Here is a 14,477-nt window from a genome sequence, read left to right on the forward strand (position 1 = left end):
TGCAGTGGTGTGGCTCAGGTTTGAGCAGGAGTTGTTCATCCATCATTACCTTTCAGTAGGGCCTTCCTCTCCCCATTTCCATTCTGTTGTGTGTCGTGCCATCCGCTGACCGACCTCCTGGTGGGACCGTGATATTATCACCGACCCATACTTTTTTTTTCGGTGAACTGATAGATCAAGCACAGGCTTTTGCTCAGCTGATCCAGACCCTCACAGATGAGGTTAAGGAGCTGCAGTGTCAGGTTGTGCAGCAGCTTCAGCAGGTATCGGGGTTCTGGATCTCGGCTCATGTGCAAACTCAACCAGAATCCAAGATATCTCTCCCTGAAAGGTTCTCTGGAGGGAGAGATAACTTTCTGGTTTTTAAGGAGGCCTGTAAGCTGTATTTCAGGCTCTGCCCTCGTTCTTCAGGGAGTGAGGAACAGCGTATGAGGATTATAGTCTCCCTTTTCAAGGGTGATCCCCAATCCTGGGCATTCTCCCTGCTGACCGATTCATTATCTTTGCAGTCGGTGGATGATTTTTTTGCAGGATTGGCACTTGTGTATGGGGATCCTGATGGCATCTCCCTGGCTGAGGCTAGACTCTGTAAAATCAAGCAGGGGGCAGGCAGGCTGAGGAGTATTAGGAGATGGGCCACTGACATGCAGTGGAATGACACTGCTCTTGGGAGTCATTTTTGTCAGGGTCTGTCACCTAGGCTACAGGATACTCTGGTGCAGTATGCCCCTCCTGGGTCGTTGGAAGCCGCCATGACCCTTGCTATCCGGGTGGATAGATGCATCAGGGAGAGACATATACCGAATATGCCCACTGTTGTTCCTTCTGGGGAGGAGGATACACTGGTGCAGATGGACGAACCTATGCAGGTGGGAGGAGTCTCTTCTCAAACTGGGCTGCCTGTGTTTCACCATGGGATGGGGACATGTTTCTACTGTGGACTTACGGGTCATTACATTAATGTCTGCTAATCTCGTGCCAAAGTTGGTACATCGTTTCCAAAGCCGCGTTTACCTGATTATGTGGAGGGAGGCAACCAGGGTGTGTATATTTCCTCCATCTTTTCGTCTCAGTTTACCATTCCTTTTTTACCATTTTTTTTTGGAAGTGCAATTGAACAGCAAGGTGGATTGCTGTTGAGGGGAAATAGAGAAAAAAAAATCTATAAATCTTCAGCATAACGAGTGTGAGCGAGCTGAGTGTGACCTGAGCGTAAGTGTGAACGGCGGTAAGTGTGACTTGTGATTCAGTGACTTTGGAATCAGGGAGTTTCCAAGGGAGGAATTGCTGTCTGTTTTTTATTAATACTTTGTATTTATTTTTTATTTAACGTTTCTGTGTGGTGCAATCCCCATTAGGAAATGTGCTCCACTATTGTTAATGCCATCCAGTGCACATCTTGCCACATGTATGCAATCCTTGATCAGCCGGTCGAGGGTGCATACTGCTGTGCGAGATATGAGCACGTTGAGCATTTGGAAGCCCAGATTTTGGATCTAAATGTGCAGCTGGCAACACTGAGATCCATTGACAACATGGAAAGGAGTCTTCTGCTCACTGAGCAGACGCTCAATGGGATAGATGAGGGGGGGGATGGTAGGATGGAGCTGCAGGACAGTGAAGTAGCAAGCTGGGTGACATTTAGGAAGCGGGGTAGAGGGAAGAGTGCCAGGGAGGCTAGTCCTGATCTGGCACACCCTAACAAGTTTGCTAAGTTGGCAGATGAGGGGGATGCCAGTACAGGGGTAGCACTGCTGCAGCCAGGCATGTCCTCTGAAAGCTGGAGGAGTGACTGCTCCAGTAAGGAGGGAAATAGGAGAGCAGGGCAGGCCAGACAGGTGCTGGTAGTGGGGGACTCAATTATTAGGGGAACAGATAGGGCAATTTGTCACAAAGACAGGGATCGTCGAACGGTGTGCTGCCTACCTGGCGCTCGAGTCCAACACATCGCTGATCGGGTGGACAGATTACTGGGAGGGGCTGGTGAGAACCCAGTGGTCATGGTGCACATTGGCACAAATGACAAAGTTAGAGGTAGGTGGAAGGTCCTTAAAGATGATTTACGGGAATTAGGCTGCAAGCTGAAAGCAAGGACCTCCAACGTGGTATTTTCCGAAATACTGCCTGTACCACGTGCCACGCCAGAGAGGCAACGGGAGATTAGGGAGGTTAATAAGTGGCTCAAGAATTGGTGTAGGAAGGAGGGGTTTGGGTTCCTGCAGAACTGGGCCGACTTCTCAGTTGGCTACAGGCTCTACGCTAGGGACGGGCTGCACCTCAATGGGGAAGGTGCAGCTGTGCTGGGGGAGAAAATGGCTAGAAAGTTGGAGGAGTGTTTAAACTAGGGATTGGGGGGAGGGTATTCAATTTATAGGAGGGGAAGATAGTGCAGATAGAGACCTGGGCACAAATAAGGAAGTTGGGGGTGGGGTTAGAACAGTTAATAATTTAAGAAAGAATAGAGGTACAGAGAGGAACATCAAGTGCATGTATACTAATGCCAGAAGCCTTGCCAACAAAATGGACGAATTAGAACTAATGTTGTTGGAGCATAATTATGACATGGTGGGGATATCTGAAACATGGCTGGATGAGAGACATGACTGGGCTGTTAACTTGCAGGGCTATAGCCTGTTCAGAAATGACCGTACAGATAAGCGAGGGGGTGGGGTGTGTCTATATGTAAAATCGTCCTTAAAACCCATCCTGCTTGATAATATAGGTGAATTTAATGAAAATGTAGAGTCCCTGTGGGTGGAGATAAGGGGAGGGGGAAAAATAATAAATTACTGATAGGGGTTTGTTATAAATCTCCAAAAATAATGGAAGCAATGGGGAATATCCCCGTAAAGCAAATAGATGAAGCTGCGACTCAAGGAGAAGTCATTATTATGGGGGACTTCAACTACCCTGAAATAGATTGGGGAACAGAAACCTGCAGTTCCAGCAAAGGTAATCGGTTTTTGACAACTATGAGAGACAATTACCTTTCACAACTGGTTCAGGACCCAACAAGAAGGGGGGCACTGCTAGACCTAATATTAACCAACAGGCCAGACCGCATATCAAATATAAGAGTTGGGGGTCACTTGGGGAATAGTGATCACAAAATAATAAGTTTTCGTGTATCCTTTAATAAGATGTGTAGTAGAGGGGTGACAAGGACACTAAACTTCAGGAGGGAAAATTTCCAACGGATAAGAGAGGATCTTGGTGCAATTAACTGGGACGATATCCCGAGACATAAAAATACACAAAGAAAATGGGAGACGTTTATTAGCATCCTGGATAGGACCTGTGCACAGTATATACCGTATGGGAATAAACATACTAGAAATAGGAGGAAACCAATATGGCTAAATAGAGCTGTAAGGGGCGCAATAAGTGACAAAAAGAAAGCATTTAGAGAATTAAAGGAAGTAGGTAGTGAGGAGGCATTAAATAAATACAAAAAATTAAATAAGTTCTGTAAAAAGCAAATCAAGGCAGTAAAGATTGAGACAGAGAGACTCATTGCCAGAGAGAGTAAAAATAATCCCAAAATATTATTTAACTACATAAATAGTAAGAAATTAAAAAATGAAAGTGTTGGCCCCCTTAAAAATAGTCTGGGTGAAATGGTGGATGAGGATGAGGAAAAAGCCAATATGCTAAATGACTTTTTTTCATCAGTATTTACAAAAGAAAATCCCATGGCAGACAAAATGACTAGTGATAAAAATTCCCAATTAAGTGTCACCTGCTTAACCCAGCAGGAAGTACGGCGGCGTCTAAAAATCACTAAAATTGACAAATCTCCGGGCCCGGATGAGATACACCCTCGAGTACTGCAGGAATTAAGTACAGTCATTGATAGACCATTATTTTTAATCTTTAAAGACTCCATAATAACAGGGTCTGTACCACAGGACTGGCGTATAGCAAATGTGGTGCCAATATTCAAAAAGGGGACAAAAACTGAACTCGGTAATTATAGGCCAGTAAGCTTAACCTCTACTGGGGGTAAAATCCTGGAGGGCTTTCTAAGGGATGCTATACTGGAGTATCTGAAGAGGAATAACCTCATGACCCAGTATCAGCACGGGTTTACTAGGGACCGTTCATGTCAGACTAATTTGATCAGCTTCTATGAAGAGGTAAGTTCAGGACTGGACCAAGGGAGCCCAGTGGATGTAGTGTATATGGACTTTTCAAAAGCTTTTGATACGGTGCCACCAGGGCCGTATTTAGAGTTTCTGCTGCCCTAGGCACTTTTAGTGCTGCCTCCCCCATTGGTGAGTATGACACTATCTGCATAGACTTTGGCAAGAATCGCTGTTGTGAAAGTGGCCTTTTGCAGCAGATCGGGCAGTTTTTCTGCATCTGCTGTGTAACAAATCACTTACGGCAACACTGCGTTTGGTTTCATTCATTCCCTATGGGATTTGCGGTACTTGCTGTGATCTGGGAAATGCGGTGCCATACCTCCCAACTTTTGAAGAAGGGAAAAAGGTCTAAAGGTTGCGGCGCACGTAATGCGCCGCGGCAAATTTTAGGCCACGCCTCTGACCACACCCATTTCACAACTAGTCACACCCATATCCAAGTCCCAACCCCACCCATTTAGCACTGCTGATCACACTGTTTCATATACAATAATTATAACCAAAAAAATATGGCCACACAATGCTCCATACTGTATAATGGCCACACATGATGCTCCATACTGTATAATGACCCCACATGATGCTCAATACTGTATAATGGCCACACACGATGCTCCATACTTTATAATGGCCACACATGATGCTCCATACTGTATAATGGCCACACAGTGCTCCATACTGTATAATGACCCCACATGATGTTCAATACTGTATAATGGCCCCACATGATGCTCAATACTGTATAATGGCCACACAGGATGCTCCATACTGTATAATGACCCCACATGATGTTCAATACTGTATAATGGCCCCACATGATGCTCAATACTGTATAATGACCGCACATGATGCTCCATACTGTATAATGACCACACAGTGCTCCATACTGTATAATGGCCACACATGATGCTCCATACTTTATAATGGCCACACATGATGCTCCATACTGTATAATGGCCACACAAGATGCTCCATACTTTATAATGGCCACACATGATGCTCCATACTGTATAATGACCTCACATGATGCTCAATACTGTATAATGCCCACACATGATGCTCCATACTTTATAAAGGCCACACATGATGCTCCATACTGTATAATGGCCCCACATGATGCTCCATACTGTATAATGACCCCACATGATGCTCAATAGTGTATAATACCACCCTCCCATCTTATATGCATAGCTCCTCTCCCTCCCATCCCATATGCATGGCTCATATCCCCCCTCCTCCTGTATGCATGGCTCATAATTCCCCCCCCCGTATGCATGGCTGATGGCTCATATTCCCCCGTATGCATGGCTCATAATTCCCCCCCCTGTATGCATGGTTGATGGCTCATAATTCCTCCACCCCATATTCATGGCTGATGGCTCATACTCCCCGGTATGCATGGCTCATAATTCCCCCCCCCGTATGTATGGCTGATGGCTCATATTCCCCCGTATGCATGGCTCATAATTCCCCCCCCCTGTATGCATGGCTGATGGCTCATATTCCCCCGTATGCATGGCTCATAATCCCCCCCCTGTATGCATGGCTGATGGCTCATATTCCCCCGTATGCATGGCTCATAATTTCCCCCCCCTGTATGCACGGCTGATGGCTCATAATTCCTCCACCCCATATTCATGGCTGATGGCTCATACTCCCCGGTATGCATGGCTCATAATTCCCCCCCGGTATGCATGGCTCATCTCTCCACCCCCTCCCCCGCTCCTTCTCCCGCTTCTTCTCCCGCTCCTTCTCCCATCTTGCATGGCGCGGGCGGCTTACCTTCCTCCCTCCTCCTCCCGTCCCCTGTCCCCGTCCCCTGTCCCTCATACTCACCTGTCAGCTGTCCCACACACCGCGCGGCCGCGCCGACATCCCTCTGGCTTTGTCCCGCCGCAGCTCCTTCTTCCTGAGTGAGCGGTCATGTGGTACCGCTGATTAAGGTCATGAATATGTGCATATTCATGACCTTAATGAGCGGTACCACGTGACCGCTCACTCAGGATGCGCTACAGACGCTGAGACCAGGCATCGCTGGAGCAGGGTGAGTATTGTCTTCAAGGAGGGTTGGCGGGAGCCGGGGGGGCGGGGCGGTCGGTCATGTTTGTGACCCGGGACTAAAGAAAAAAAAAAAAAAAAACCTTGCTCAGGTGCCGCCCCCCACAATGTCGCCACCCTAGGCACGTGTCCTTGAGTGCCTAGTGGCAAATACGGCCCTGCATATTGGTAAACTGCACCTGGAGGACTGCGAACCAGGAATTATGTTCTGGCAACACAGACTGTGCTGTGCCATTTTTTCTGGACTTCGCTCACTGTGAGTCACCCCTAGTAATATTAAGACTACCTCATGTTACCTCCCTGTGTGGAGTATAAGTTGTAAAAATAAAGGTTTACGCGGTATGGGGATGACCAAATTAAAGGGAAGGGGGAATGTAGGGGGTATGATATATTAAGGTTATCCCTCTTGTCCTGGTGCCGTATATTATCAATGTTGGTCTATTTGTTCACTTATGTTGGTACTGCTACATGATTTAGTGTATTACCACTTTTATACAATGGTACTGCTACACTGTTAGATGTATTATCGTGTCTTGTTAAGTATATATATATATGTTATACGATTGTATTGTTGCTATGTACAGAGTAGGGAAAGCGTAGTCTCCAATTATGGCCACTAGATGGGGGCACTATAGTACTTATAGTGTAAGTAGATGGTTAATTGTAGGAGGGGCTGCTGTGTGGTAAGCTAGGAATGTGTATGGTCTCCATGAGAAAAGCATTAAAAAAAAACATCCTACTTACTGTCCCTCACAGCACCCTCACAGCATCTTGTTCCGGTGCCAGCACCATCTGCAGCTGAGCGATCACGTGTCCCCGCTCATTAAGGTAATGAATATTCACCTCTCTCCACGCCTATGGGAGTGAAAGGAGGTGAATATTCATTACCTTAATGAGTGGGCACCTGTGATAGCCCGGCAGCTGCAGAAGCTGGAGGCTGCGACTGAAACTGCGCGTGCTATAAGAGAAATGAATACTCACTGCAAGTGCAGTGAATATTAATTTCTCTTTAGCAGCGGGCACAGGAGTTATCTGCAGCTGCCGGCCCCTGCCTCCTGTGACCCGCTACTCTTTCGCTCCCCCTCCCCTGCTGTCTTCTAGTCCTGAGGAGATGGCACGTATGCCCACCAGGAAGGCTCTGCATGCCATAGGATCGCTGCCACTGTTCTATATAATCATTGTCAGAGCGAGCCTTTGCTACATGGCTGGAGGTTGTTGGTGGTTGTTATTGGAGAAGGTGTTTGGTGGGTTTATCTGTGACTGTTGCTCGGTTTTGAGTGTGTGATAATTCCCTTTCTTCTCCAACTTTGGTTTAACCCCATCCTCCACTCCCTGGTGCATTCCTCTGTTATATATATTTGTATGTTTGTTATTTTTTGTCACCCTTGTTCGTATTACCTTGTTAGTCTGGCTGGTGTACTATAGTACACTACTACTCCCCTCTTCACTGGATGTGGGAAGGGTACAGACTGAGGGCAGATTCAGGAGCTAAGGCAAGGTACGTGGCCCCGGGCGAGCTAGGGCGCTCCTAGCGTTAGGGACAGGGAAGCAGCCCCTGGTCCCGGGACACCCGACAACAGAGCCGTGACACCAAACCAGGCACCTTCAATTGATTCAGGAACTCCCCATATTAATATCAAACCCCAGACCGAACCCCATAGATATATTCAGACCTGGTAAATATAGAGCCGATTGGAAAAAAAATTAAGAGATGTTATGCAATGGAATTTCATTCTCTCTTTTTTTTTGGCACATTTTATGGGTTCACACTGGTTAAGTATTGTGGCATACTTAAGTCTTTCTGTATTCTTAAGGCTATTTGTGCATTGGTGTTCATTTGTGTTTAGTATAGTTGTGCAACAGGATTTATGTTACTTACAAAAGCAGCATATACTGTTACATATGTATGACTAGTTCACACGACTCAAGTTTCAGCACTCTATGTACATGATTACATGGTCCTCACCAAAAAGCTTAAACACTCTGGCTAAACTTCACAATGAAATATCGACTTTTTTGTGGGAATTTTGTTGTATGTTTAAAGGGGCTGTCCGGTCTAAGGCTACGTTTCCATGATAAGCTTGTTGGTGAGTTTTTGATGTTTTAGTTTTTCTGCAGTATTTCTGTGCGCATTAAGTAAGACTTAAGTACTTGCATTTATTTCAAATATACGCAGCATCAAAAACTGACCCAAAACTCATTGTGGGAACATAGCCTAAGGTCTTGTTCACACCATCCTTTTTTCCCTGCGGATTTTTCAGGTCCTGATTTGTGAATCCCGCAGTGCAAAACCGCGGTGGATTTCCCTGCGGTTTTTTGTGCTGTTTCTTCTGCGGATTCCACTGCGGTTTTCCAACTGCACTTTCCTATTGGTGCAGGTGGAAAACAGTTGCGGAATCCGCAGAAAGAAGTGACATGCTACTTCTTTTTTTCCGCAGAAAATCAGCGCGGATTTTCAAGCGGAAAAAAGGAAAGTGGGCACAGCGGTTGGTTTTCCATAGGGTAACATTGTACTGTACCCTGCATGGAAAACGTCTGCGGATCCGCAGCTGCAAATCCGCTGCGGATCCGCAGCAAAAACCGCAGCGTGTGAACATAGCCTAAGGCTGGTGCATGTGCGTTTTTACCTTCGAATTTTCTGCATCTACTGCAACTCTATGAGAAAATTCTGCACATAAGCCTTAGAGCAGCTGCAAAAAAGATTGACATATGGATTTGAAATGCACTGCTTGCTAGTTTATTCAAAATAAAAAAATAGCACAGTGGGCATGACATTTCTAGAAATCCCATCCACTTAGCTAGAACTGTAAGACACTATGTTTTTGACACAGCAAAGACACGCAGCTTCTAAAACTCACTAAAAACTCATCGTGGGCACGCAGCCTAAAGCTATGGTCACACTATCAGTATTTGGTCAGTATTTCACATCAATACTTGTAAGCCAAAACCAAGAGTAGGTGAAAAATGCCGAAGTGGTGCACATGTTTCTATTATACTTTTTCTCTGATTGTTCCACTCCTGGTTTTGGCTTACAAATACTGAGGTAAAATACTGACCAAATATTTACAGTGTGACCATAGCCTAAGATGAAAAGTCTGTAGTAACTCTATGTGATGTGAGGCAGTGACCGGTGTCATATGTGAGGGTCGCTATGTGTCTCTCAGGATGCACAGAGAAGTGTATTGAGGCTGTGGGAGTGGATTGCAGTCACAGGCATAGCTGTGATTGCAATTCAAAATAAAAGTAAGTGTTGGTCTTGGTCAAGCTATTTGTCCAAGGCAGATTTAGGAAAACCTGCCATGAGCTTTTATTTTTTTAAACGGACTACAGGATGGTAGTGGGGCGGTCTGTTTCCTCCCCGGCTGGGTTTTCCATGTGGCCTACGGCCACAGGTTCCTTGTCAAAACCGCTGCAGCAGAGGGTTGGGTGTGTCAGTTTGGTTTTGCAAGCGTGCAGAGCAGCAGGCTCTGTAGAGCCCAACCTGTGTGAAGCAATATAGAGCCCAGCAGAGTCAAAAGGCCTGGCACTCCTCAGCATACACGGCGGTGCAGTCGACTACAAGCAACAGGTCCCGGACTATCTTGTTTTTCCGGCTGCGATCCGTAGGATACCTTTTGAGTTCCAGTGTAAGTTTTCTTTGGATATTAAAAGACTTTGTTTTGAACTTTCCTGGGTCACTGCCTGTCTGTCACACTGCACCAACCCCGCTGCACTACAGTGATTACAGACTCCCAAATTGTGACAGTGTTTATACACTCTCATATTTCTTGTTTAATACACCATTTGTGTGGGCAGCCACTGCTCATAGACTGCAGCAATGTTGTCATGAGTGTGTCACGTCGTCCTGGGAGATCTGGGGTTAGAAGACCACTACGTATTGTGAATCATAGATCTTCCATTTAGCCTGTGTGCTCCATATAATATGGATTTGGTTCCCTTTGGTGCTGAAGATGTTAACAACCATTTCTATGCTGGTCAGAAACATGCAGCTCCATTTCAGCTGCTTCTGATCTGGTCATTACCTCCCTATATAAAACCTGGCCAGACCTTCTCTTCCTTGCCAGTAAAAACCTTGCTTCCTAACTCCTTGGAGACACTGTGCTGAATTGGAGAGCTGTCATAGATGAAAGCTCCTGGAAACTCTCCTGTGTTAAGGCTCTCAGCTGTGCACTGTTAGCCTCTCCCATCTCCTATATAAACTGGGTCCTGGCTTGCACTCACTGTCAGAGTTAGTTTTTGTTGCATGGCTGGTGGTTATTATTGGAGAGGGCGTTTGGTCGATTTATCTATGACTGTTGCTAGGTTTTGAGTGTATGATAATTCGATTTCTTCTCCTACTTTGGTTTACCTCATCCTCCACTGCCCGATGCATTCCTCTGTTGTCTAAGTGAGTATACTTGTATGTATGTTATTTTTCTTTATCCCTGTTTGTATTTCCTTGTTAGTCTGGTTGGTGTATTACGATACACTACTAGTACCCTTTTCCCTGGGTGGAGGAAGGGTACAGACTGATGGTGGATTCAGGAGCTAAGGCAAGGTACGTGCTCAGGCGTCTTCACCATCAGAAGTAATCTGGGGAACAGGGCGAGCTATGGCACCCCTAGCATTAAGGACAGGGAAGGAGCTCCCTGTGTGCTCTGCAGAACCTATGCAGTTAGGAGACTTCCCTCCGTTATGGGTCTCTTGCGGTTTGCCGCAAAATGGGTGTGCTTTTACTGTGTCAAAAAGGGCAATTTCATTGGGGTTTGTCCATCTATACCTAAGCACCAGAAACCGTCGGACAACTTCTGACCCCAGGTTGTGTGGAGCATTAAAATCTGGACATATATATCTCCTCTGCAGGTGTGTCTCAGTTTATTCTACCTGTAGAAGTTGTTATAGGTACAGAAACTGAGGCAATATCTGTTCTACTGGATAGTGGGGCAGGAGCCAATATGGTGGATATTCGGTTTGCTCAGACCCATGGTCTTTCCTATAGTAAGCTGGCTAATTCCATTCCCATATTTGCGATAGACTCTGCATCTTTAAATCGGGAAGTTTTACGCAAATACCACATAAGCTGAACCTTCATGTAAGGGACTCTTCACAGGGAGCTCCTTTTTTGTTACTTTTAGGAAGGTCTCCCTACTCCTATTGTGTTGGGTCTTCCCTGGTTGACTAAACATAATCCAGTCATAGACTGGCAAGCCAAAGAGATAATTAAGTTGAGTGATTTTTGCAAGAATAATTGCATAGCTACTATTATCTCTAGTGTCTCCACTAAAAACATTCCATCTTTTCTGTCTGATTTTGAGGTGTTCTCTGAACAGGAGTGTCAAGAACTGTCTCCCCATTATGTGTATGATTGTTTCTGTGAACTTGCTTCCGGGTGTAAAGTGGCCTAAAACCAGAGTATATAATCTGTCATGTCCTGAGAGACAGGCCATGAAAAACTATATCTCTGAGAGTCTTGCCAAGGGACATACTGTATTAGACCCTTATCTTCGCCTGTAGCAGTGAGGTTTTATTGATGAGCAATATAATAAAGATACATTTTGAAACAAGTTTTAAGAGGGTTATATACCAACGAAATGTACTCCAGACCACAAAATAGTCTATGGATGAGCAACATAATGCCGATAAATTTTTAACCAAGATTTTAGAGGCTTTTATAGCAACAAAATGTACTCAAGAACACATTATACTGTGTGGATGAATAAAATAATACAGATATATTTTTCACCATGTTTTAGGAGGATTACATTGAAATTTACCCAAGAATAAGTACAAGTCTATGGGTGAGAAATATAACATGAATACATTTTTTAAGAAGTTTTTTGAAGGTTATATACCAACGAAATGTACTCAAGAACACGTAATACTGTATGAATGGGCAATATAATACCGATAAATTTGTGAACAAGTTTTATCAGGGTTATATAACAATGAAATGCATCCCAGAAGACGGAATAGTGTATGGGTGAGATATTTAACACAGCAAAAATGTTTAACGCTTTTTTGGAGTGTTATATGTCATAAAAAATGTAAACCAGAACACAGAATAGTGTTTTGGTGAAAAATGTAACCTAGCTACATTTTTTAACATATTTTTGGGAGTGTTATATATCATATAAATGTACCCTATGGCTGCAAAATTTAACCTACTAAAATTTGTTAAACCTTTTTTTCGAGTATTATATATGACAAAAATGTACCCTAGACCACAGAATAGTGTATGGGTAAGAAATGTAACCAATCCAAATTTTTAAAGCTTTTTTGTACTGTTATATGCCACCACATTGTGACAGAAAGGACATAATAATTAATGGATGAGTAATCTAATCCAGAAACATTTTTCAATGCTTTTTGTGAGTTTTACCATCATAATGCTTTAATAATCATACAACCTAAAAAAGTTTTCCGTGGCCAAACCGGAATTTATCCCCCTAGGCCAATAATTTTAACCGACAAATGCTCAAGAGAGCAACAATTAGATCCTCATGTAAATAGTATTAAACAAGAACATTAGCCTGTTAATAAGATATATATATACGATGGATCTCAAAATAATTGAAAAGGGATTTATGCAATAGATATACATTTTATTAAATATAAATCATACAAAAATGGGACAAAAAATTCCAGACAGGAAGTAATCAATGAAATACAGCTAAAAGATAGCCAGTATCAATAAGATGCCAAAATTGATACTAGCAATAAGAGAAATAAACATGTCCCAGTAGAGACGGCGGCACATAATATCAAAAGTAATAAGTCAAAAGATCCGGTTGTAGACTTGTCATATGTACTCGAACGATCTTGCTATAAACTTAATTAGTAGAGCCATCCACTATCATATTAGTTAGAAACCATTGCCCAGTGTGACCCAGTAACAGCTATGACAATAGATTGAATACAGACACAAAGTTAAATAGTCTCAGCTGATTAAAAAAGAACCTTGCTGTCAGCTGGGTAAGGGGAGCTGTAATCCACCCTAATAGTAAATGACTGACCGGTGCTCTCTATAATACATGATCACCAATGTGATCCAGCAGCAATGATTACAGTGGACGGACTATTAGTTGCATCCAGAGTCTAATAGAACAGATAGCAGATCATATCATTTTACCTTGGGACATAGTGTTCCCGGCGTGCCGCTATATCCGTGGGACGTGCAGTGCCTCGACGCGCGTTTCACCGCCTACGGCTTCGTCAGAAGGCGTGGTTCAAACCTTAGAGTCATGGGTATATGTACCAGAGAGGTAAGCCCTCATCAGCGAATCGGCGCCTTGCTGAGCATGATGCACCGCCCCGTGACGAGGCAGCTCGGCGCGCAGTAGCAGCGATGGGAGGGAGGACAGACGTCATCTCCTCCCATCACCGAGGCAACGCATCCAAGCCTCCCCGACATCCGGCCGGTGCAGCGCATGCCCAGAATGCGTCTGCGCCTAGATGCATAATTAAAGAAAAAGGTGTCTAAGCAGTAGGGATTAGTCTATGGGTCAATGTGTCGGCCCATAACATACATCACCATGTGAGGAGAAGGCCTGGCATGCGCCAGTAAGAAGGAATAATGTAATCACTGCCTGTCGCTATAGTTACGTATCCAAACTTCCCCCAGCGCTGGGCAGGCGCGGCGCATGCACGGCATAAAGCTGTGTTTTAGTCTATAAAGACTATAAAGATATGATAAGCTGTACAACCTGATGACCGCATTAAGGTTGCAGTCTGTCAATATGAACATAGCAACAAATTCACATAGCGGTCGTCAGATTATACAGTATATGCACTAAAGAAGAGCAATTTAAGCATTTAAGCAAAAGCTCTATATATACAAGGAGGAAATAGAAAGATTATTATAGGTTTAACATCATGTAATGTATAACATATCTAAAAGACAAGGAAGTTCATCTATCGTCTAAGTATCATTGCACCCCAATGACTATTATATGAATACTACTTCTATAAGAGTTATTTTTCTCATCAGAGGATACTATTTGGTGGAAGGCCTCTTAAATTAGACCCGCCAGTAGATCATTGAGATGGATATAGGTGGGATTTAGTATTATTAGTTAAATGGCCATTGGGGTGCTGCCAAAAAGAAATACATTAAATAATATAGATAAATAGCTATACCACATGTATCATATAAGCACTATAATGCAATCAAATCAAGTCCATAATATTTATCACAATAGGTCCATAGTTCATGCGTTCTGCCTCCTTGATGGTTTCTCCAAAGATTTTCTTATACATAGTGTTGCATGTAACTAATTCTCACGGGATAGGACATGA

At 44.1% G+C, this 14,477-nt stretch overlaps 1 protein-coding gene across 2 annotated transcripts in view; it reads right to left on the reverse strand.

The window, feature by feature from the left end:
• The window catches only part of LOC143815710 (uncharacterized), a 97,587-nt gene extending 84,021 nt beyond the window's left edge, over positions 1–13,566 (reverse strand). For both annotated transcript variants that reach the window (XM_077295236.1, XM_077295237.1), the window contains exon 1: positions 13,312–13,566. In XM_077295236.1, coding sequence (XP_077151351.1) covers positions 13,312–13,321 — 10 coding nt within the window. In that variant the 5' untranslated portion in view covers positions 13,322–13,566. The remainder of the gene's footprint in view (positions 1–13,311) is intronic.
• Positions 13,567–14,477: the final 911 nt, after the last annotated feature.

Source organism: Ranitomeya variabilis, chromosome 3 (genome assembly GCF_051348905.1).
Source record: "Ranitomeya variabilis isolate aRanVar5 chromosome 3, aRanVar5.hap1, whole genome shotgun sequence".
NCBI lineage: Eukaryota > Metazoa > Chordata > Amphibia > Anura > Dendrobatidae > Ranitomeya > Ranitomeya variabilis.